The 22,747-nt window shown below is 40.0% G+C and overlaps 2 protein-coding genes across 3 annotated transcripts; one reads left to right on the forward strand and one right to left on the reverse strand.

The window, feature by feature from the left end:
* Nucleotides 1–8,831: 8,831 nt before the first annotated feature.
* LOC134536677 (fibrinogen silencer-binding protein-like) lies at nucleotides 8,832–16,208 on the forward strand. Of its 2 annotated transcripts, XM_063376515.1 has the most exons (8): nucleotides 8,832–9,065; nucleotides 9,155–9,413; nucleotides 9,496–9,566; nucleotides 10,619–10,691; nucleotides 11,308–11,370; nucleotides 13,311–13,424; nucleotides 14,176–14,237; nucleotides 14,649–16,208. In XM_063376515.1, the coding sequence occupies exons 1-8, from the start codon at nucleotides 8,913–8,915 to the stop codon at nucleotides 14,703–14,705; spliced, it is 852 nt and encodes a 283-aa protein (XP_063232585.1). In that variant the 5' UTR covers nucleotides 8,832–8,912; the 3' UTR covers nucleotides 14,706–16,208. The 2 variants fall into 2 exon arrangements, with proteins under 2 accessions (XP_063232585.1, XP_063232584.1); XM_063376514.1 differs by lacking the exon at nucleotides 14,176–14,237.
* LOC134536676 (putative nuclease HARBI1) lies at nucleotides 14,130–20,909 on the reverse strand. Its single transcript, XM_063376513.1, has 2 exons — nucleotides 20,510–20,909; nucleotides 14,130–19,702 (listed from the first exon to the last, which is right to left on the reverse strand). The coding sequence occupies exons 1-2, from the start codon at nucleotides 20,740–20,742 to the stop codon at nucleotides 18,835–18,837; spliced, it is 1,101 nt and encodes a 366-aa protein (XP_063232583.1). The 5' UTR covers nucleotides 20,743–20,909; the 3' UTR covers nucleotides 14,130–18,834.
* Nucleotides 20,910–22,747: the final 1,838 nt, after the last annotated feature.

The raw sequence follows: 22,747 nt of genomic DNA on the forward strand, positions 1-22,747 counted from the left end.
TCGTAAACATGGGTCACATGGGAATGTTCGAGACTCCAATTCGTAGTAAAACCTTTCTCGAAGATGCCTTTCTGCTTGGAGATCTGCACAATGCCACCGACGTTAACTCTAGATTTTTGTGGATAATTCTTCTTTGTGTTGGAAAATGATTTTCTAAGCAAGTGATCAACCTTCCGATCTTTAGACTTTATTTTGGTGGTTAAATGTACCGTGGTATTTTTTCCCGCTTATTAGTTTCGGCAAGATATCCAGCCACTTGTAATTTTTGTTAGCAGTAAACTGTTGCCACATCTTGGTGCGCAAAGTTCTGTTAAACATTTTGACAATGGAGGCTTTGACATTAATAAATGTAGAGTAGTGTTTGATGCCAAACTTCTTCATCAAAGCCTTGAAAGTTGCTTTGTAGAATTTTTTGTCAAGATCCGTTTGCAGGTTCCGACGGTACATGTCCATCATGCTGCCGTCGTCCGGGTTCTCGTGTTCGAGACCAGGCGTGTATCCTAGCAGGAAAACTGGCTCTTAGTGAAATGTGTTCCGGGAGGGCGCCAGGCTAGCTCTGCATCTAATCAAGTTTGGGTTCTGTGGGTGCGTTGCCCCTGCGTGGCCCGCTAGGACCGTTGGCGACATTTGCGGTTGGAGGGATCCCTCGCTGTTAACACGTCACAGGCCCTGTGCAGCATAACACGCTGATTCCTAGCTGGGGTAGGGAGACTCAACACAATAACATACACGGATTCGAACTTTATACTGTCGGTGACACATCGCGCACGGAGTGTGCGGAGTGGACGTTTAATTGGTTCAACAGTTACAATTACAGTTTACACTTACACGACATACGTTAAATTACCCTACGAAAGTACACTGAATTAACATTGATGCACTGTCACTAATCTAAGCCCTTACGCCAGTCGAGGTTAAGGGGGAGGTTGAATGGAGACGGCCAATCCCGAAAATTGCTAGTGTGGCGGTACCCGGGTCCACCTGTGTGGACCGCAGTCCGCAATTAAATTAGATGCAAGTTCTATGCGTAGCTGTCGTCGGTGCCTGTGCACTCGATGTTTAACAAAAATTCACTTGTAGCGAGAGTTGGCCCGTGCTGTGTGGTGAACTGCCCCGCGTAATGTCTAGTGCGGGGAGTTTATCGTTAAGCGGCTGGGTTAGGCCCTACACTATAAAACGACCGGGGACGCATGGGGAGTTTACACAACGAGAAAATATTTGGTTTAAATGACTATAGTTACCAGGAAGAATGTTCAGAGGAGACAAAGGGTGATGACTCCCCGTGGAACGCACGTCCGCCCCGGTCCGTGAGTCGCTCAGTACTGGTAGGGAAGGTCTCAGCGTTTTCTCGCGCCAAAGTTTCTAAAGTTCCGTTATTCGGAAATTATTTTGATAACAAGAAACTGAGAGTGATTCTAAATTCGTACAATAATTATTAATTATTAATTATTAATATAATTGGCGGATACTCTTCAAGAATTATGGTTAACAAATTTACGTAAATTAAGTTTAAATAATAAGAGTAACACCAGAGACTGTTCGACACTTGTTGACCGCTCCAGTGGCTAGTTACACACAAAAAACGGGGAGGTAATATTTATGTTAACACAACACTATAATTAATTAAGGCTGAAGGCCGCAAAGGGGGCACTCACACACTTGTTAATGTAAGTTCACACTTGAGTGACTCGGGCACTCCTGCGTCGCACTTTCCTTAGGCGGGGTTTTTAATTACTAGTGCGGTTCTTATTAAATTATGTCTGATTATTCGTGAACAGGGGTTGTGGTGTTTAACTAATTAGACACGGCCCTTGATTCTACCTTGGCATCGAAGGCTCGCCTGACTCGGGTGGGCCATGGCTAGGGGTGCGTTCCGTTAGCGGGGTCCGATACTGGCGGTTGCAGGTCGGGCTTTAGGGTGGCCTTCGGTCGGACGATGTCAATTCAAAAAATCTGCCATAGCCTTGGTTACATCGATTGAATTCTTCGATTTCACAGGTCTGGCCCAAGTGAACTTGCTATACCAATCGATGACCGCCAACATGTACTTGTAACCTTTATTCATTCGTAAATATGGTATCATCTCAACAAGATCTGCCTGGAATAAATCAACAAGTCCACTCACTACGACTATGTAGCAAAGGTATTTTCGTCTTGTTGGAGCTTTATGTTCGCGAGCGATACCGGTTAGACTCATAGTATTTAGCAAGCTTCCCTCAGTTCTTCGAGTATGGAGACTATTTCATTGATGTGCGAATGGTTTCCTGCAAAAGCAAAGCAAGTAAAAGTCTTAACTTGTCTATCAATTAGTTTCGGTCGTCCCAATACACAAAGTTTTGACCACTTTCTAGTTTATTAAAGCCTTCATCATGTACCTACTGCTAGTTCACTGAAGATTCTAGTGAGAAGACGAATTTTTCATGATATTCGTCTTTATATATGCCACTTTCTGGATCATTATTGCCAAAATGGGGATGAGTTAGTTATAGAAGTCTTTATTATTCTTACAAATCTTTGTGGAAATAGCCTTTACGTTCCCTGCGAAACAGCAATTTGTACAGGCCTGGAGTCCTGTGTGTTTTGTACTCATCTATACATATATTTCCTGGTGAGAAGTCTTATTTCTTTAGCACTGAGCACCACCTCTTATATTTTCTGTACACTCCAAAGTTTGAGTCATTTTTACGACTAATGAAAGTTCTCGAGGTATGGCCGGACCATTGCATTTTCTTGGTGTTCGTGTTTCCATGATTTTTTGCTCTGTACGCGTAACGTCATCTTCTGGAGGTGGTTCATATTTCCGATTCTTGCAGTAGACATCTTGTCATCAACTTCTGTCTTCATATTAATGGGTGATTTTTCCTTAAATTTAAGTTCTGATGCCGACTGCCAATGGTCCTCTATGTCGCATAGACAGCTATGCCTCATCAACGTCTCACGAAGGCATGTGCACCGAACGCGCTCGTACACGCACCGGAGTGTAGAAGGTGCAACAGGGCGAACGCCATGAAACAACTGCCACGTCGGCGGAAGGATCCGGCCGGGTGTGGCATATACCTCCGCCGAACTACAACAAATGTTTATGTATTTTTCCACAGGAACATATAATACTTTATTTTCATTGTTTAACATTTTATATTTTTTAAAATTATGTTTCACCGTGCGCCTTGTCCCAAACCTGGCCGGTTCAGTTTCCCGCGAAAATCACACCTTTTTGCGCGGGACGGCTGGCGGGGAGGGGGTCGCGCGTGGTGAGAGCAGCAGTATCCTTCCGGAGCTCACAGAGGCCGGCAGCCTCCGCGCGAGATGGGACCAGCATTTATTATTTTCACTGATATGTAGTTTTTAATAGTTGTATAATTCTGTAAACCTTTTCTTCCAGTCCCGTGGTCGGCCTTGACTTACCAAGTGGTATGTAACCTAATTATTCAGTGCTCCAAGACTATCGTTCAATGTGATACGTAAGTACTATGTACGAACTGCGAGATGGTACTTTGGCGCTTCACGCGATATCCTAGCCAGTCGGCTAATTAGTTTCAGCCCGCACGGGGCAGCCAGTAGGCAACACGTAACTAACAGTCTTACAAACGCGTCAATTTCTGGGACAGTCCTAAGATTCATGTAGCGTCGCCGGAGTTACGGGCCTACGCATTCTTAGCCCAGTGTACTACGTAATTATAATTGTGAAGTGTAATCTTGCTCAGGATTCTAGTGTGTTATGTTAGGGTTTGTTTATCTAATCATCGCATCGTTTCCAAAGTGAATGACCTTACCGGGTAGTAAAATCGTGAGCCGCCACTGAGTGAGTGGTCGCGCGTGTGACGATTCGTTTCGGGACAACCATTACGGCCAGGAAGGGCAGCACTATGTATTGGGCTGTGCCAGAATAAATTAATAAGAAATCAGCCGGTATTTTCTTGTTCTTATCAGGCGTGCCGAGTGGCTGAAACAGCTCAGGGGGCCCCACTGTGTCGAACCACTGCCTCTAGCCACAAGGCCGAACCTACCCTGAGATTCCGAACAATACTTAAGTCACTTAATTTCACATAGAGGTAGCGGGGTTCGTGTCAAAATGGCACTCAACTAGTGTGGCTTTTTAATAACTTACTTTCAATTTTTCTTTCAACTTCATAGTGCGTCAAAATTAGTGAAGCAGGTAGGGCTCGTGTAGGGACAGAGGAATTGCGCTGGAACAGATGCGAAGTGCAGATGAGCAAGGGAGCGGATGCTGGCGATAGGCGCGCATCAAGCTACGCGCAAGGGGCGATAACGGCGCGATAGGCGCGCATCAAGTTACGCGCCAGGCGCGATAACGGTTGTGGGAGCGGAAGTCCACGCGCCTCACACAGAGATCGGGTGATGCAGCTGCGTCGCTACCACGCGCGTCGAATTGAGCCGTGATGGAGCCGTGAGCATCGACATGGAGGGGGTATGCCATGCATGCTTACTACCAGGCTTGCCGGTAAACCATGCCGTGGCAGGGACATTCGCCATATGTACCTGCGACACGGAGTGGAAGCCGAAAACACGCGTATGCGTATGCGGCGCAGTAGGTTGCCATAGGCGGCCCGATGAGGTGGTGCTGTCATCAATGCGGTACAACGAGGCGGTTGTCCTTGCGGTCGTCCTGCTTCTTCCTGTGGTAGATTTCATCGTCACTGTGGTAGTTGCGTATATTTGACCACCAGGTCTTTTTCTTGTTATAAGCCCCCTTCCGCTGGCTCGCAGTGTATCTGCCATAGGAGCTCTGCTCTCTGCACTTAGGTTGCCAACTTATCATGTTGACAATCGCTTATTGGTTGTCCCTGGGCTTATTATCCCGGTTCTGCCAGTAGGCGTTCATGGGTGGCTGGCGGTTGTGATGAGGAGCCCTCTCGTTTTCCTCCTTATTAGCTGGTGCCCTGTCCAACTTTTCCAGCTTATCGTAGTTCAGGAGACGTTCCCTGAACTCTGTGACGTCCCTGTAGGGCAGACCGGACAGCTGTTTTTGGTATTTGAGCGGCAGCTGTGTGAGGATGGCCGCTATAAACTTCTCGTCCGTCATGGGCAGGTCGAGGTACCTTGTCTTTTCAAAAATTGCCGACAAGTGAGCCTCCAATGTTGTTCCCTTCCTCGGGTCACACCTCTCGGTATGGAGCTGTGCACGCAGGTTGCTTTGGATGCGCAGACTCCAATACTGTTGGCGGAACATGGCCTGAAAGTGGGAGTAGCTCTGTGTGGTTGCGCTCAGCATTTCCCACCAGTAAAATGCTTGCCCTTTTAGTGCGCTGTTGAGGCACTTCAACACTTCAGTCTCGATGAGGTTGAACATAGCCGCATACTCCTCAAACCTTTTCAAAAATATTATGGGGTTCTCCGTTACCCGTCCTGAAAAAGTGGGCATGGCCTCTGCCCAATGCTTGGCCGGATGGTGCATCAAAGTGGCAGGGTCAAGACTAGACGTGTTGACCAACGTCCATGCCACTGGCCTGTTCGTGTTGGGTGTAACATTAGTATGTCCCTGGGGCTGGTGTTCGGTGAAAAATTCAGTGATGCCCTTTTGTTAACTTGAGGTAGGAACACTTGAAACAGTAGGTTCGTGGCTCACACTTGCCTGAGCCTGACCTTGGTAGTCAGCTGACTCAGCCAGTAATGGATCCAGAGGGGGGGGGGGGGCTAAGGGGCTCAAGCCCCCTCCAAAAGCATCTGGGTCCACTATTGTTTTAGTGTTTGCCTTGATAAAGCCTAGCCTCAGCTAGGTCAAGCCCCTCTCAAACCAAAATCCTGGATCTGCCACTGGACTCAGCTGTAGGGCTTGTGTGCACTGTCCGGTTCTCTAACCTGTCCCTCAATGTTGCTGTAGCCACTTCTATATCGCCTAGCCTCTTCTCCAGGTGCTGGATGTATTCACGCACCTCCTCCCTAGCGTTGGCCTGTCCCCTGTGTTCGTTGGCCATCATGTTCCTTAGTGACGTTGTCGTAGCCCCGGATATCACCCCCATGATGCGGGTTGCGTAGTATTCTCAGGGAGGGTTCAGGCCTCGTGGCAGGGGAAATTAACACTATCCGAGCTACAATGATGTTTCGACAGTTTGACCACAAGTATTTATTGAGCCCTTTGCGTAATCTAGGTACATGGGCAATCCTCAGCACAACACCTGTCCCTCCGCGGAGTGAAGCTCGGCTGCACGTGTTTGGGGTTGGGCAGGCGCCAAGTACGGACTGCACCCCCTGGTTCTTTATGCGAATGATGAACGGTCACTGCCCCTTCCCTATGATAATGAGAAACCAATTAAGTTGGGACGCCGTCGCCAGCAAAGTGAAGTCCGTCCCGTTGTGGCACGCACACGTCCGCTGCTGCACGCAATGTCCCGCTTCAACAAAAACCAAGAAAATACTTATTTACAATTAAATTAGTTACGATAGCGACCAATAGCGTAATGCCCGTGAACGTGAAAGTCCCGATCGCCCGGATCCAGTCTCACAAATTCTGGCTCACGTCTCGCTGCTGCACTCGTCTGTCTTGCAGTGCGACCGCCTTCCTCGGCCGCCAGATGAATACTGCCCCCTCCTGCCGCATCTCTGCCTCTCCTCCCGTCCTCCCCCCCCCCCGCTCCACGAAACGTGCTGCGCTTGGAGTGAATCTGGGTGTTGGCCTCGGCTTCGTCGCCGGTGGGACTCCAACCCATCTACTTGGCTGTTGTACTGGGAGACTTGCTCAGCAATCTGCTGTATCTCCTCGTGCTGCTGTGTCAACCTAACCTAGATGCTGTGCTCGAGATTCCTAATGCTGGAGCTGGTCTGGTCCAATTTAGCATGTGGATTTGTGTTGTTCTGCCTCAACTCAGCCTTCAGCTCAGACATGTTGGATGCGAGGTGGATGCTGGTTTGGTCCATTTTCGCACTGGTTTGGTCCTTTTTCTCAGTTAGTGTAGTGTTATTCTGCAGCAAAATCTGCATTAAGGTCTCCAGTGTCACTGGTGGTGTACGAGTGCTGTCCTGGTGTGATGCTGTGTGAAGGACAATGTTGTTCATGTCTGCCTGCTCCATGACCATAGGATACATGGGCCGCCCTAACCTCTCAATGTTAGAGACTGCTTCCCCAATGTTCCTCTCCACACATGTACCTACAGGTGAATTTCCTGTGAATGATGTAGTCTGTGACTCACTACCTGAGCCTTGTGAAGTGACATATTCCTCACCTACGCTAAGTGATCTACTTCTGAGAAAGTACGTGTCCTGTTCGTTTGACATGTTGGTGTATTTAGGTACGAATGACACAAATTAATTAATACACAAATAGTGCACTTGCACACAATACTGGTATTGCAAACTTTTTACACACAAAACTATTGAGGTGTCAATATCTAACCTCAATTCGGGCCCCACTGCTGGGCTGACATAAATTATTGCAGACTCTTCTGATACTATAATGGTGTACTAGGCCCCACTTTGAGGCGATAGATTAATATGTACGTTAACTTTTTGCTTGTGTTGTACAAATGGCCCCACCTTGATGGAGACAATTTATTATGTTGGGCTTACTTTCTCTGTGTAAAACAATACTGCTTAGGTAACATTCAGTTGGCATGTGTTAGGAATATTAGGCCCAGTGGCGTCTCGTCAGGGCAAGCAAGGCAAGCAGTGCTTGCCCAGGCAGTTTCCAGACATTGTATTTTTTAAATAAATATTTTATTCAGAATAGTATTTTACTTTGGCTCGTGCAGTTAGGTGTATGTATTTTTTACACTATCTTCTTGGGACCCAATACTGTGCGCTGTGCGCTATAAAAAAAGAACTCGTTGACACAAAAACATGCTGTTTTAGAAGCGTTGCTAGGTTTAGAAGCGCTGGCAGGACCGCTTTCAGCAGGAAGGCTGCCGCAGTAGTTTCCTTTCGGGAGGGGGGGTGGCATGGTACAAAGGTTCAGGGAGGGGATTGGCTGGAAAAATACGCGGTAGAAGCTACGAAGGTAACGCTTTCTTGCCGAACTGGAGCGAACATGGCCGAAGCAGACTGTGGAATTTTTCCGCCGACTGCTTCGGCTATGTCCGCCACAGTTCGGCAGGGCAGGTGGCGATGTCGCGTTTCAGTCGGCGGTCGTCTCTCGGGGCGCGCGCATCTCTCCCGCGGGCTGTTGGCTGGCAGTGCGTGGGGGATTTGTGGGCGTACGATGATACTCCACTCCCACTTAGTATATAAGTAATGTAGAGTAGGTATTTTACTATCAGAATAATGTAAGTCAATCATTATTTTTCAAAAATAATGTATTTAAAAAAAATGTCAATTTTTCTACCTGTGGAATAGTCAATGTTCAGTTAAGAAAACTACTTAAATAGCACCATTTTGTACCTTGAAATCCATATTTTCCCGGCGGAGGGCCCCCAGACCCCCCCCCCCCCCCCCCCCCAACCTCATCATGTTTTGGTGTGAATGGAGTTATTGCTTCCCCTCATGTAAACCTCACGCCTCGCCACTGATTAGGCCACAGTTAGGGATTGGCTTGAAAACATAGACACATATACACTTGGATAGATGAAATAATAAATAATATAAAACCAACACACAATTGAAAATTTTACTTATTTATTTAAAAGAAAATGCTTCTAATAATTTATTCTTACTATTAATATACTTAGGGCCTGTATTACCACCTCCTGATAAAAGTAGCTGACAGCTATCTACCAGATAAGCTCTTGCTGGCTTATCAGGCACTGTCGCCTATTACGACCTCCTGATTGCAACCCAATAGCTATCTGGGACTTATAGTGTGATTCTTTGAATGTTGGTAATGATATTGTTCGTTAAAACGCGAATTTTAGTAAAAATTGTGTTCGTTAGCTTGGCGATACTGATAGCGTGTTGTAACTGAATGTTATTCTTTTTTCTAAACGGTGTTGTTGATTTGTATAAGTTAAATTTTACAATTCGAAATGGAAATTGAAAATATAGATCGCAAAGGTACCAAACGAACCAGGTCCGTGAATTATAGCGTCGAAGACTGCCTAAAACTGGTGGACCTTATCCGTCCACTAAAAAATATTATCGAAAACAAAAAAACTGATGCTGTCCAGTGGACGGAAAAAGTAAGTTATGTAAATTTTAAATGCATCATTCTCCTTTTTTGATTGCTGTTGTGTGTTTTAGTTACTAGTATAATGTTTTCAATTTTCAGAACAAAGCATGGGACAGTATATGTACGAGGTATAATAGTATCACGACCCAGTCTAGAACGACAAAAGAATTGAGGCAGAAGTACGAAGCCCTCAAACGTGATGCTAGGAAAGACTCTGCTTTGCGGCGACAGGCCTTATTGCAAACTGGAGGCGGACCAGGAATTGAAATAAAAAATAACATCGTACTGGAGAAAATAAAAGAACTCCTCCAGCTTTCTGCTGACGGATTGAGCAGCATTTTCGACTGCGACCGGATATGTAAGTTTTAGTTTAGTACCAAAAAATAGTGTGAAAGGTGTGAAACGTATAAGCTGTTTAATAAAGGACTGTGTTTCTTTAGGCGATGCACAAGTTTCTGTAGCAACTGTTGAACCAGGTGAGGTGCAGGAAGAAATTTTGGAAACCTTAGAGGTACGTTAAAAAAAAATGCAGCTATCCCTAAGAACAAGGTAATGAGTGTGAAGCAATACTGAAAATTTTATAAAGTGGTCTTAAGTGTTTGCTATATGTAAAAGTTCATTTAGTCTAATATTTATACATTTCTTTTAACATTGCAGTTTGAATGTCTTTGGAAACTTGTTATTGTATGTATATAACCTGAAAAGTACTTACGTTTTAGAAAAAATTTTAATTATCTGTTCAGCTGTAGCAACTGTTCCGTTTGAGGTAGACAGTTTTTAAATAGCCTAGTGTGTATTGATACTATCCTTCGGTGTGACAGATTTTAATATTTCAAGGAAGCATAACGTACTAAGTAGTGCTTGATTTTTGAGAACATTCTGAAAACGAGCATTTTTATTGAACTCCAATATTGTTGTGACATCCTCTTGTGTGTCTGTTTTTCTGAAATGTCGCTGCTAGTTAATTTAGAATAAAATGCAACAAATAATTTTTGTGTTATTGGTCACAGGAAAGTAGCGCAACTCGGTAGTTACCTTGCCAAATTGTAAAGTTTATCTTATTTTTATTAGCCTCCTTACATGCATGTAAAGTTCACCTTCGCTACCCCACATTGGCCGTTGCTAACAGTTACTTCTCGCTATGTCAAAAGACTTGCATAACTCTACTGGACTGCTGCTTTAAGCTTTTAAATTTACTCTGCCCAATCTTGCCTGGTCCGTTTTTTCCTCGTGGCCACTGCAGCTTCCTCTCCACGAATAATGCAGACTCTTCGGCTTATCATGTAGCAGCGTGATTCCCACCGTTATATTTGCTTCTCACTATGCATAGTATTTATTACCCGTATTTAAGATTGCACATTTACATATTTAATTTAATTATTAATCATCTGAAACTGCAAAACACTTACCTTAATGAATTAAAATACCAAAATTCTTATATCACACTTGTTTGCCAAATTAGGCCCATCTCAATGTATATCAAAGTGTTCAGTATACTATATTATGTGGATTATGTAACAATGCATTAATTTAAGTTTTTTTTATTATTATTATTTAAACTAGGAAATTGCAGAAAAAGCTTCATGCTGGGAACATTTACGAGAGGAAGATTACTACGAAACTGTGGAACTGCAAGGTATTTATTTATTAATTAATTTACTAAACACTATCGTAATGAATAAAAGAAGCCTGAGATATAGAGCTTGTAAGTTTTGAGTCATACAGTATAAACAAAGACAGATACAGTACAAAGTAACAGCAGCGAGTTATCACACTATGATACATCCTCATATTCTTATGGGATTGTAGTCTTATTGAGTCCGTAACCACGGAAATTATTACAGAATGCAATCAGAAACAGCTGCTTTAGGATGTCAAAGACTGAAGCTTTTTGAAAGTTGAATTCCATTAAAATGATGTACTTCAGGAAACACACAATATCCTTGTACATAAACCAATTTAATGGGAAATTCTGCAAGATTTCTGGTCTGATCTGTAAATATTATATATATTTAAGTCACAATATTTGTCCTACATTTTAAAATTCATATAGTATTTCATTTATCAGGGAAGGATGGGCCAAATTCAGTTAAGTATAAATTTAGAAAAATTTCAATGTAAAAAATAAAAAAAATTTTTCATGGCGTCTACACAAAAACATTTAGGAAGTTCATTGCTTATAATTTAATAACAATGTTTTTGTCTCTTTAAATCCTTGGTTGATGCATTTCTTTTTTCCATTTTACTTGCAGGTGTACCTGATAGTACATTGGCAACTGCGTCAGTCATCTCTGCCACAGGAAATTCGGAGAGAGGTAAGTCTTAAGTTTGTCTTATTCATTACTAACAACACTTTCCCTTGATGTATTATTTAAAATCAAAATGAAAGTAGTATTTTGTATTTTCCTTTAATAAAGCATATTCAGGCCAATGAAAAATAAAAAAGTCAGTAAAGGTACTTTTGAAACATGAAAGAAATGTGTGAGTCTACTGTAAGGGGTCATCTTTTTATCAGTCAAATTACCCTAACGTTGCTACAGCCTCTTTTCTCAGGGTTCTAATGTTGGGTTCATACGAGATGGTATTGAAGTGCCGGTCCGACAGGCTACAAAGTTCTTACCGTGCAAAATTAAAAGATAATAAATCATTTTCTTCAGTTCCCTTCTTTTTTATTTATGCAGGTTCAATTTACACTTATTGTTAAGGTAAAGTGATAACTATGCCTGTACGGTCACATGGTTGGCGATTAACACACTTTACCATCCATAATGATTAGGCCTACATAAATTACTACTAAAGAAACAATTTTGTGGCTTTTTCAGGATATACACATACTGGGCAATTGGATTAAAAGCTAGTACGTAAACAATTAAAATTATGTATGTTTTAACATGGCCTGCCCGACTTTCCTTGCTAGTTTACTTCACCGCCCATGTCCGAAACGTCCGTTACCATGCACTGAGATGGCATGTACATGAATTGTTACAAAAACAACAAAAAGTATTGAAAAAAGCCTATTTAAAACTAGTTCACCAAATGTCAAAATTGATTATACCTGTGTCAGTTTCACAGAGCTTCTTGATGTTTGCAAAAGTATTGAAATAAAATGCACAACATGGCAAGATTGTAATAAATTGCAATTATTTTATATTGTAAATATACTCAAATTTATACCCATTTAACACAATACTCTTAATCAGTTAAGAAAAACAAATGTTATACATACTTGTGGGTAGGCAGGCAGGCAGGCAGGCCTATGACCTTACACTATATTACTTAGGAGTTTTTTTTTTAATGGCTGTAACCATGTTCCCTCTTGTGTACTACGACTAATAGAAACTTATATTCAATTTTTAAAATAATTAATTATACGTGAATTTTAAAACAAAATATATTAACATGGTCTCTGCTGTTTTTTAAATGTGTATGTTAATGAATTACTATCAAGTTTGTTTATTGTGTCCTTAAGATGATCTTTCAAAACATAAAATATAAAGATAGTGGGCAAATCATAATTATTGCATAATTGTTATATATTGTGTACATTTCAACATGGAAGGATAATATATTCCATACAATGACAGAATGGTTTTTACAAGAGAACACTAATGTTGTAACTACTTTCTTGAACTGGATAAATGTGAGACTTAACACAGGTATGCATGCTACAGGCTCATTACTTTAAATTAGAATGTTTAAGCAATCTTCAAAATCACTATCCACCAGTTTGTTGACTTGTGCATAGAGGCAATGATGCTTAGGGTTTATGGTACACTGATCTTGAATATTTAACAAAGTTCCACAATTACTTTCTAAGAGAGAGAGTTAAAATGTATGGCTTGTCAAGGAATAGATTATAGCATCAGACACCTTTCCATATTCTTGATATTCACCATACAATTTGTTATTTTCAGAATACGTACTATTTTAAGATAACAAAACTCAAATGTATTTCATTTTTTTTTTACTCAGTGATAAAGTAATAAGTATATCATTGCACATGTAGCACAATAAAAATATGTAGAATACAATGTTTACTGCCTTGATGAGCTAAAAATGTTGATCTCTCCCCCCCTCCCCCCCCCCCCCTTTTCCACCAAATACAGATCAGTGAGTAGTTGTATTTGATAAAAAATTAACATGTATTTTTTAATTATGCATTTTAAAAAGAACATTTTTTTTCAAGGTTATAATAAATACTATAGAGTAAAAATTCCTTACATACAATATAGTTCATAATACCTTTTACTTTCAGAAACAGATGACTGGTCATCCTACAAGCCATCCATGCTGAGAAAAGCAAAAAATTGTAAACTGAAGGAGAAAATTGCTGCATCACACGATGAATCGGAACGTTTAACTCCAAATGGTAATTGTTTAAAAATTTGCACTGGTTTTATTTAATTTAAGTTTATTGTGTAAAGGGTAGATTTTTTCTTTTAAGGCTTAAATATTTTGTGTTGGTTCAATTCTCTTCAGATGTTTCAGTTTGTGTAGTAGTGGGATTTGTGAATGTATGTTAAAAAGTAATAGTGTATGCAAATTATGTCTAGTTTGGCCTCTATGAACACAAAATACAAAACAAGAAAACAACATAAACCAAAATAAATAGTACATATTGGAAAAAGATTGGACATTTAAACAAATTACATTCTTTTTCCAAATATTCTATTCCTTCAGTTTATGATACATTATTAAGAAATCAAATTTATGTAGCCTGGAATTATTAGTTTCGGGTCACTTTTTTTATCTTTAATTATTTTTTATTCACATACTCTACCCTTAAATAAAGTAAACAATGTTTTACACAGCTATTTCGAAAGTAACCAAATCTTAATACTGGTTTTAATTCATATGAAAAATTATGTCAGTTCATAAATGTAGGCCTTTACTGGTTAGATTTTTACCAAAAAGTTGTTTAAATCACCTTGAAACCAAATCAATTAAGGATAAATATAGAACATTTTTTTTCATAAATATACCAAAAACCGTGTGCAGAATGTGGATTTAATGAAGGGAAACTTTATTTGTATGTTCAGATAGTTGATACTGGTCATATAGGGCTAGTGATATGTTATATAATATAGAGAAACTTTAATTTATCACAAACCACATTACAGTGCACTGTCTGGGGAAGCTTGCCTGGCCAGCAACACTTTTTTCCACGCAGATGCATGAAAATGTATGTATGTATAGAAGGTTGTTTATTGTAATATAGACAATGTTTATAATATTTCAAGATTTCTTAAAAAATTTTACATTAGTATTTTTTTGTTTACTCTCTAACCCACTCTTATTTTATTCCTAAATATAAATCACTGCATTAGTGCTACTTTTTAAAGACTTAGTTAAAGTTAATTTATGTCAAAAATTATTACTAAATTATTACTCTATGCTGCAATGGTTTGCTCTAACCAATACATTTTAAAGCAAATTATTTTTTGGCCTATTTTCCTGGTACATTATCAACAGTTTTTCTTGACTTTTAAAATATTACTTGAAATTTACATCATCTAATTAATTCAAAGTTCCAACAACACCTGTGAATGCTGAAGATTTTAGGCTATTAAACACGACTGATTTGTTTTCTTAGCGTCAAGAAGTATGCAGAGGAAACGGCCTGCATTCCATGACCGGCCATTATCAATGAATGGGGAGCGGCTCAGCGGTTGGGCAACGGAGAAAAGAAACCTTGCGCTTTGTCAGCAGGAGCTACTCCGAAAAGAGTTTGAGGCCAGAGAAGAGAGGGAGGAGAAGCTTCACAAAATTGAAATGGAGATAAAAAAGAAAGTATTAGAGAAACTTGAGTTGGACATTATGATAAGGAAAAAAACTTTACAGGAAATGGAAGACAAGCATAAGTGTTAATTTTATTTTCTACTGTTCATACAGTGACCATCTTCAGTTTACATTCCCTTTTCAAACATGTAAAATTAATTCAACTTGTAACGTTGCAAGACCCCTGCCCTCCTAGCAAAATATTTTTCTTTTAAATTGTTTTCATGCCTGTAAACATTTCTTAAAAAAGTCTCTCCAAGAATATTTTACCGGTTTTATGTATTTAAGGGTTGATATTTGCACTTGCTGTGTGTTTTAATACTGTACTTTGTATTTTAACAGACATTTTCAATCATTACTATTAATTATGTAATTGTTCACAAATAAGTCGTACTAGATGTTTACCTGTTTTGGCCTACTTTTTCAGGTTTTTTCTAAATAAGTTTAATTTTGTTAAGTAATTTGTATTAGGACTGTTGTTTTTTTTAACTTTCATTAACGTGTTACATAATATTCTAAAACAATGGACTTTGTGTGGGATGTAATAGAAAGAGACAGGTATATGGGACCTACGAGTGTGAGTGAGATAGAAACGGTAATTCCCCAGTAAGAGAGAGACTGTAACAATATCTTGTCACTGCGTGGGAACTCGGAGAGAACTACTCTCCGATGATGTTGGAGAGAGTAGGAGAAAGTGAATCCCCTGTTTCTATGTGTTAAAATGGTTTTCAGTGTATATGTTCTGTGTTCTGATTGGCTTGTAATTGTAAGTGTGAATGAAGAGTGTATGTGATAGGTCGGTGAGGTCATGTGACTGCCTTTCCTGCGTGAAGGAACCAGTGCCATGACTTCACCAGTCATCTGTCGATCGCTGCACCAGGAGGGCGCGTTACCCAAGATGTAGAGATTTTAAGGAGGGCAAATTTAACGTCGGTAGCGAGAGCCATGCCAAAGATAATAAATTAATCTTTTTTTTTTTTTGGACATTTAACTAAAAATTGCGGCTACCGACGTCAGCGTTTGGCTCATGGCAAAATTCGTTTTCGCTGGGTGCGGCCAGGTTTGAGGCTGCACTGATTTCGTGCACTTACAGTATAATGTTACTGAAGGGCTTAACCTATGTTATTTTGCGTTTATTTTCATCGCCCGAGGTGCGAGCAATTCTTGACTGACAGATGTACGAGTTGAATGAGTGAGAAAAAATTTGAAAGTGATTGGCTTCGTCTGTGCAGCATTCTGTTTTGAAAAAATAAAACAAAAACTACAATTGGTGCTTAACATCTCTTTTGTTTAATTTTTTTATGTAACAAAACATTATAAACTTTATTTATGTAAATATTTTGTTTATCAATTAAAATATAAGGTTATAAGTGCACTTTATTTTTATCTTCCTTACTACCACATTGGATGAAATAGATGCAAGTAGAAGTGTGGTGACCTAAACACAATGTGTAAATTTTCCTATGCATTTACACTTGCTTCTCTTGGATTTCTGTTAATTGGACTGTTAAGGGGCCCGCCTACCTGGTCACACACACGGTATGCAGAGCTTCAGGAAAAACAACGCGATTTCAAAACTACTCAAGATATCCGAGTGGGGCCTATTTACGAATAGCATTTAAGAGTTCGCTGAGGCCCGAAAAGTACTTTTAGTTTTGGATAATGTTTTTAAACTGTATTTCTAGAAGAGTTAAAATGGCTGAAACGCATGTTTTCAGAGTAATTTTTAGGTGTAAAACAAGTGGTACAGATTCTTGAAAGCACTTAAGGGGCTTGCATTACACCTTTATCTTCATTTCCCCGTAATATAAAAATACGGTCACCGCACAAATTTCACAGTTATCAATTGACGAAGAGAAGACTGCGCGCCAGTTCAGAGCCTTGCGCTTAGAGGCGATACCGCGCTAGAAATACCATCGAGCGTCGCGCTTATCATCCCGCCTCACTAACACACATACACCCCTGACGAGGCGGAAAGTAGCTATTGTATACACATTTAACTGTCGTGGTGTACATGTTTGCTGATCCAAATATTTATTAATCCAATATTTTTTCTAATAGGTTATTTTACCAAAAGCATTATGTAAATTAAAAGTCTGATGTTAACAAGACATGAACTCCTGCATCTATAAGATTTGATAAATGCCTTTTGAGAAGGTCTGTTGAATTTTTCTGCACAATAACCATGGAGCATAAGATGTATAACTTTCATAACAGTCTCATTTTAAACAAAGCCAAAACATGCAGGTATAGAAATTTTGAGTTTTGATATGACTTTTACCATACACATGAAAATAAATCATACAAAATACATTAATTACAATGAAATTAAATCTACAATATCATCACATTAAAAACACAACTCAACCTTGAAATGGGACAATATCATTTCTTACTAGCCAACATAACCATTATTCACAATATAATAACATAATAAATAGATTGTTAAAGTATATATTTTCTCTACTTAGGTAATTGATTTGCACATAATAAATATCACAAACTCATTTATAGTATGCTTTACATCAGGAATAAAATTTAAAATATTTTTTAAAGTAGTTATGGTAACATGGAACAAATGCAAAAACAAATCAATGTCCAATGTGATACCAACTAGTTAACACAAGGTAATTTATAATTAATGTCACATTCATAGAACACAAGTTACCATCACACGAACAAAGCACAAAAAATATGAACTTCTAGAGATTTCTGAAATACAGAAAAATGAAGTTTGGTTTTACTTTGTCGAAATTCTGACATAACTGAAATTTGTGGCAGAGGAAGCATATCAAATCCAGATAAAATTTTTGGTTGTTACATAGCCTAATTTGAATAACACTTACATAAATATTGCTGTTATGGCATTAATTTAATATCGGTTGATTTGCTTATGTCCCCATAGCAATCTTTCTTTTTACAACTTTTAAAAGGTGAAAAATTTACTTTGGATGCTAATACTTTCTACTAGTGGCTTCAAAATGTACTATTACTTGCAATCAGAAATGGGAGGTTCACAAGTTTTCCAACTGTTCAAAGGTATTGTACCCACAAAAATTGATGCACTGCAAGAAAAGAAACATTATTACAACAATAACTTAACACATTAACAAATTATGCTGCTTACTAGATACGTTAAATAGCAATTGACATAAAAGATTTGTTTCACAAATTCTACATGGTACAGAACAGTCTTAATTGTTCAGTTATTAACTGCAGTTATCTAGGTATATCAAAACAAAACTTAAATAGCTACCTGAATACATAAACTTATGTATGCAAATATAAAGAGTGTGGGAATACAATGACTTCATGTTGTGTAAGAACATGTGTATTTAACAACATGGAAATGAATCTACAATATTCCACCTTCCACAGTTCGAAAAAGTTTGAAATAAATATCACGGTGTCTAATACAAAAATTTAACTAACAAAACTTAGCTTATGGATGATTGATGGTGCACTAGAACTTTTCTCACTGCCACTGGTCTGATCTTTAACAAAATTATAATTTATTTAAGTTCATACAGCAATTTTTTATAAGGTTAAAAAGTTGAAGTAGTGGCTACATTTTATTTAAATAAGCCAGCTGACACCCATGCCTCACATTTAACAAAAATATCATACAACTGATAGACTGTAATATGGTCCTGAGATAAGATTGGGTGGAAAATTACAATTTTCATTGACAAAAATAAATGCTTATATTACCTGAAGTTCAGCAACATACTTTGCAGGCAAACCAATAAAACAGCCTTCTAAAATTAAAGTAGCACCGTTTTAAAGTGTGCAATTAACTTTAACAATGAAGTTACTTAAGACTGGATGACTAAATTTTACAGCAATTGTTTCAAAACAGACTACAGTAAGTGAAAAAAAAATCTATGGAAGAAAATATTCCATGCAAATCAAGAATTATAAAACTGAACACTATTAACTGTAGCTAACCTAGTACAAAATGCAATATGGTGTGCACTGCTCTTCAACATAATAACAAAAGCTCATCTCAGACCTTCAAAATATTGAACAAATGTCTGCCTTGCAGCTTCCGGACCACCAACTTCTTGAAGCAAAGGTATATCCCCATCCTCAATGGCTCGGATAACCCTTGCTTGAACAGCAAGGTCAACTGGTGGTTCAGGTTCATTACTGTCAATGGCAATGTTATGTAGCACTGCACATGCTACAATTACAGCTTGAACATTTTCAAGTTGTAACTGTATGCCTAGTGCAAGTACAGGAAAGCGAGCTTTCAACACTCCGTACTGTCTTTCCACTGTATTTCTCGTTCTAATCAGAGCTTCATTGTAGAGATTTTCAGCAGGAGTACGGGGATTTCGAAAAGGAGGAAGGAGATGTAAGCTGGGGCCATAACCAGAATCACAGATGATTACACCATTTCTGAAATCTCCTCTCTCAAGCCTTGCCTTCAACACACTATTATTAAAAATGGTAACATCATGTGTTGACCCTGGCCAACGTGCTACAATGTCCCTTATTTTAAGTTTTGAGTCGCATACCGTCTGAACATTTATGGAAAAGTAACCTTTCCTGTTTCTGAATTCTTCAGGCATGTCACCACCTGGAGATTTCACTTTGACATGTGTGCAATCCATGGACCCAACAACTCTGGGAAAAGCTGCTATTTGGAAGAAACTCACTTGTGCTTGCTCTATTTCTTCTTCTGTCTGCGGCAACTTAATATACTGGGGTCGCAGAAACGCAATTGCCTCACTAACGCGTTTGACCACCCTACCAGCTGTGGTCTTATGTACCCCAGCAAAATCTCCCACAGAAGTGAGTGTTCCGCCTGTCGCATAGTAGCGTAACGTCAGCAGAAGTTGGTTGGTGGGTGATATTGCAGAATTTCTGAAAAAAAAAAAAAAAAACATGATATTTTTTGGGGGTCTGTAAATGTGTGTGTGTGTACATATATCAGAATTGTTCGGAAAAAGAACAATTTAACGATGCTGAGAAAAGTATATTGTTAGGTTGACGGCATGTATTTCTATTAAATAGTTTTCTTGTAATGAATACCTACGACTGAACGGCTATGTCTCCAACTAATATTTTGTGTGACATCCATGGCATTATTTCAGTCATTATTTGCATGTGGCGTTAGAGATGGTCATTTATAAACTATCATACACGACATTTCTAATGCCTGTCAATCACTATGTGCTGCTATTGTATGTGACCTCTGGCTCGTGACCCTAGCCAATAGGTTTGAAAAAAAAATAAGTAAATAAATTCCTGTCTACTTTATATAAATAACTTATGTGACAGATATTGTTTTGTTTCACAGTTTGTTGTTTCACTGTAGGGGTAGAGTAAACAACAGATGATAAATTTTTGTCTTTCCAGAATCATTTCTGTATGTGAATTGTACATGATTGGCTAAAAAAAAAAAAAAAGCTAACTGTGTTTACATATGCACTGATTAAGGATAGACGATTTTTCTTGTGTAATTTAAGTCACGTTAATTACGTCAAGCCGTTTGTGGACATGGCTTGTTTTTAAGTTTTTTTTTTAAATTTATTTTTCATAACACCCAGGGCCTTAACCTATAAACATAGTTAGGTTACTATTAAATGATCCTATAGCCCAACTCAAACATCTAAATTTAAACAAGATGTTTCGTCCATTTTCATTCACACAAAACTAGGAGCTAATTACCTGTCGGTGCGGAATTTAATAAAGTCGTTGATTTCAATCATCAAATGGCGTGTTGTTTGCTTGGTTATCCTGAAGCGCATAAAGAACTCCTCTTCACTCCATTCTTCAAGATTATCGGGTCGATCTCTAATTTTCTTTGCGCTTCTTACATGCTGAAGCATGTCATCCAAAAATAATTCATCATCGGAATCGCTATCAATAATAATACGTCTCCTACGTGCCGCCATTGTCATCAGCTACTTCTTTTAACTTGCTGATAGGGATATATCAGGTAGTCGAAGTACCTGACAACTTATCAGGAACTTTGTCAGGTAGATAGGCGATATCAGCAGGTCGTAATACGGATTTTAGAGCTATCGTGCTGATAAGTTATATCCAGAACTTTATCAGGAGGTGGTAATACAGGCCCTTAATTATTAGTCTCAAATTTCCTAACTGTTTATTGGCATCGCATTACACATAATATTACCAACCGACAGGAGTGACGAAGCACACATTTCATTACCAAGCAAAGTCTTTGGTTCGGATTCGACGATATATTACACAGTTTCAGTTCAATGAATTTGGGTTCTTTATTAATTAATTTCACCTCGGCTAGATAGGTTTAATTAGGTCGGTAGAGCTCAGAGTCTCTCGCTCATAAGACCTCTGAGTTAAGTTAAATGTGTGTAAAAATAAAATAAATTATATCAAAAAATGTCAGTTTCTCGTAGACAATATGATTTAAATTCATTTCTCAATGTTTATATTTCATTTTGACGTCGTCCGACCGACGACCATCCCTAAGCCCGACCTGCACCCGCCAGTATACTCTCCCGCTAACGGAACGCACCCCTGGCCGTGGCCCACCCGAGTCGAGCGAGCCACCGAGCCGAACGGCCAAACCAGACATTATTATTATAAAGCACACTAAATCCGAGTGGACTAGAGACGAACCACACCCATTCCCCCTCAAACAATTAATTACGAATTTTGCGACCTTAAAGTCTCTTCCAGACTCAGTCATTTAGTTTTTAACGTAATGAGGTCAAGCTTGGCGTGGCAGGGGCCGACGCGCCACCGGACGCCATTCCAGTTCCGCAGTTCAACTCGACTCGCGGACCGGGACGGACCTACGTCCCACGGAGAGACCACAACCATTGTCTTCATCGCAAGTAACGTCCGGTAAATATAGTCATTTAGCATAAACCAAACCTTTTTCTATTCACCTCTCCGTGCGTGCCCGGTCCGTTTTTTACGGTTCAGGACCTAATCCGACCGCGTAAACGTAAAGACGTCCCGCACCACACCTGGTGCGCAGGGTCGCTCTTCAGCATACGGCACGGGCCGTCTCCCGCAAACCACAGAACTTTTCTTAAGGCCACGCGCCTTCGCGCTGACCACAAACCCGCAAAGAAAACTTCGCCAAGTTTAGTGGCGGTGCGTGTACCACCCCAGTGGGCACGGCACCAGCGTAGAAACAATCGCTTACGGGACTGGCCGACTCCAGTCGCCCACAAACTCTGTGCGCCACGTCATTTGTGCGCGCCTAATTTTCATTAAGTGTACTTGTTAACGTAACTTTGCGCCACGTCATTTGTGCGCGCCTAATTTTCATTAAGTGTACTTGTTAACGTAACTTTGCGCCACGTCATTTGTGCGCGCCTAATTTTCATTAAGTGTACTTTGTTAACGTAACTTTGCGCCACGTCATTTGTGCGCGCCTAATTTTCATTAAGTGTACTTGTTAACGTAACTTTGCGCCACGTCATTTGTGCGCGCCTAATTTTCATTAAGTGTACTTTGTTAACGTAACTTTGCGCCACGTCATTTGTGCGCGCCTAATTTTCATTAAGTGTACTTTGTTAATGTAACTTTGCGCCACGTCATCTGTGCGCGCCTCTCTTGCACCAAGTGTACTTGGCCTGCATACTGTTACCCGAGAAACCAGTGCCACGAAACATTGAACATGTACCGGCCTGCACCTCGCAACAGACAAGTAGCCCTCAGGGGCATGTCTGAGCTCAGTAATTGTATGGTGTGACGTCAATCCCTTGAATAAAGGCACGTCGCTACTACGGCAATCCCACACATTCTTCTTTAACGTAAATTCCCAGGCAAGACCGCCGACGGTTCTAGCGGACCACGCTGGGGCAACGAACCACGAACCCTCATTGGTTAGACACCGAGCTAGCCTGGCGCCCTCCCGGAACATAAAACGTTAATCAGACCAGCCACCCCGCTAGAACTCGCGCCCGG

Source organism: Bacillus rossius, chromosome 11, assembly GCF_032445375.1.
Source record: "Bacillus rossius redtenbacheri isolate Brsri chromosome 11, Brsri_v3, whole genome shotgun sequence".
In the NCBI taxonomy this organism is placed as follows: domain Eukaryota; kingdom Metazoa; phylum Arthropoda; class Insecta; order Phasmatodea; family Bacillidae; genus Bacillus; species Bacillus rossius.

Excerpts from the sequence above, each read along its gene's own strand:
- LOC134536677 (XM_063376514.1), top strand. The coding sequence starts at position 8,913 with ATGGAAATTGAAAATATAGATCGCAAAGGTACCAAACGAACCAGGTCC. Across the intron at positions 11,371-13,310 it reads CACAGGAAATTCGGAGAGAG|AAACAGATGACTGGTCATCC; the intron begins GTAAGTCTTAAG and ends TTTTACTTTCAG. Across the intron at positions 13,425-14,648 it reads GGAACGTTTAACTCCAAATG|CGTCAAGAAGTATGCAGAGG; the intron begins GTAATTGTTTAA and ends TTGTTTTCTTAG.
- LOC134536676 (XM_063376513.1), bottom strand. The coding sequence starts at position 20,742 with ATGACAATGGCGGCACGTAGGAGACGTATTATTATTGATAGCGATTCC. Across the intron at positions 19,703-20,509 it reads ATTAAATTCCGCACCGACAG|AAATTCTGCAATATCACCCA; the intron begins GTAATTAGCTCC and ends TTTTTTTTTCAG.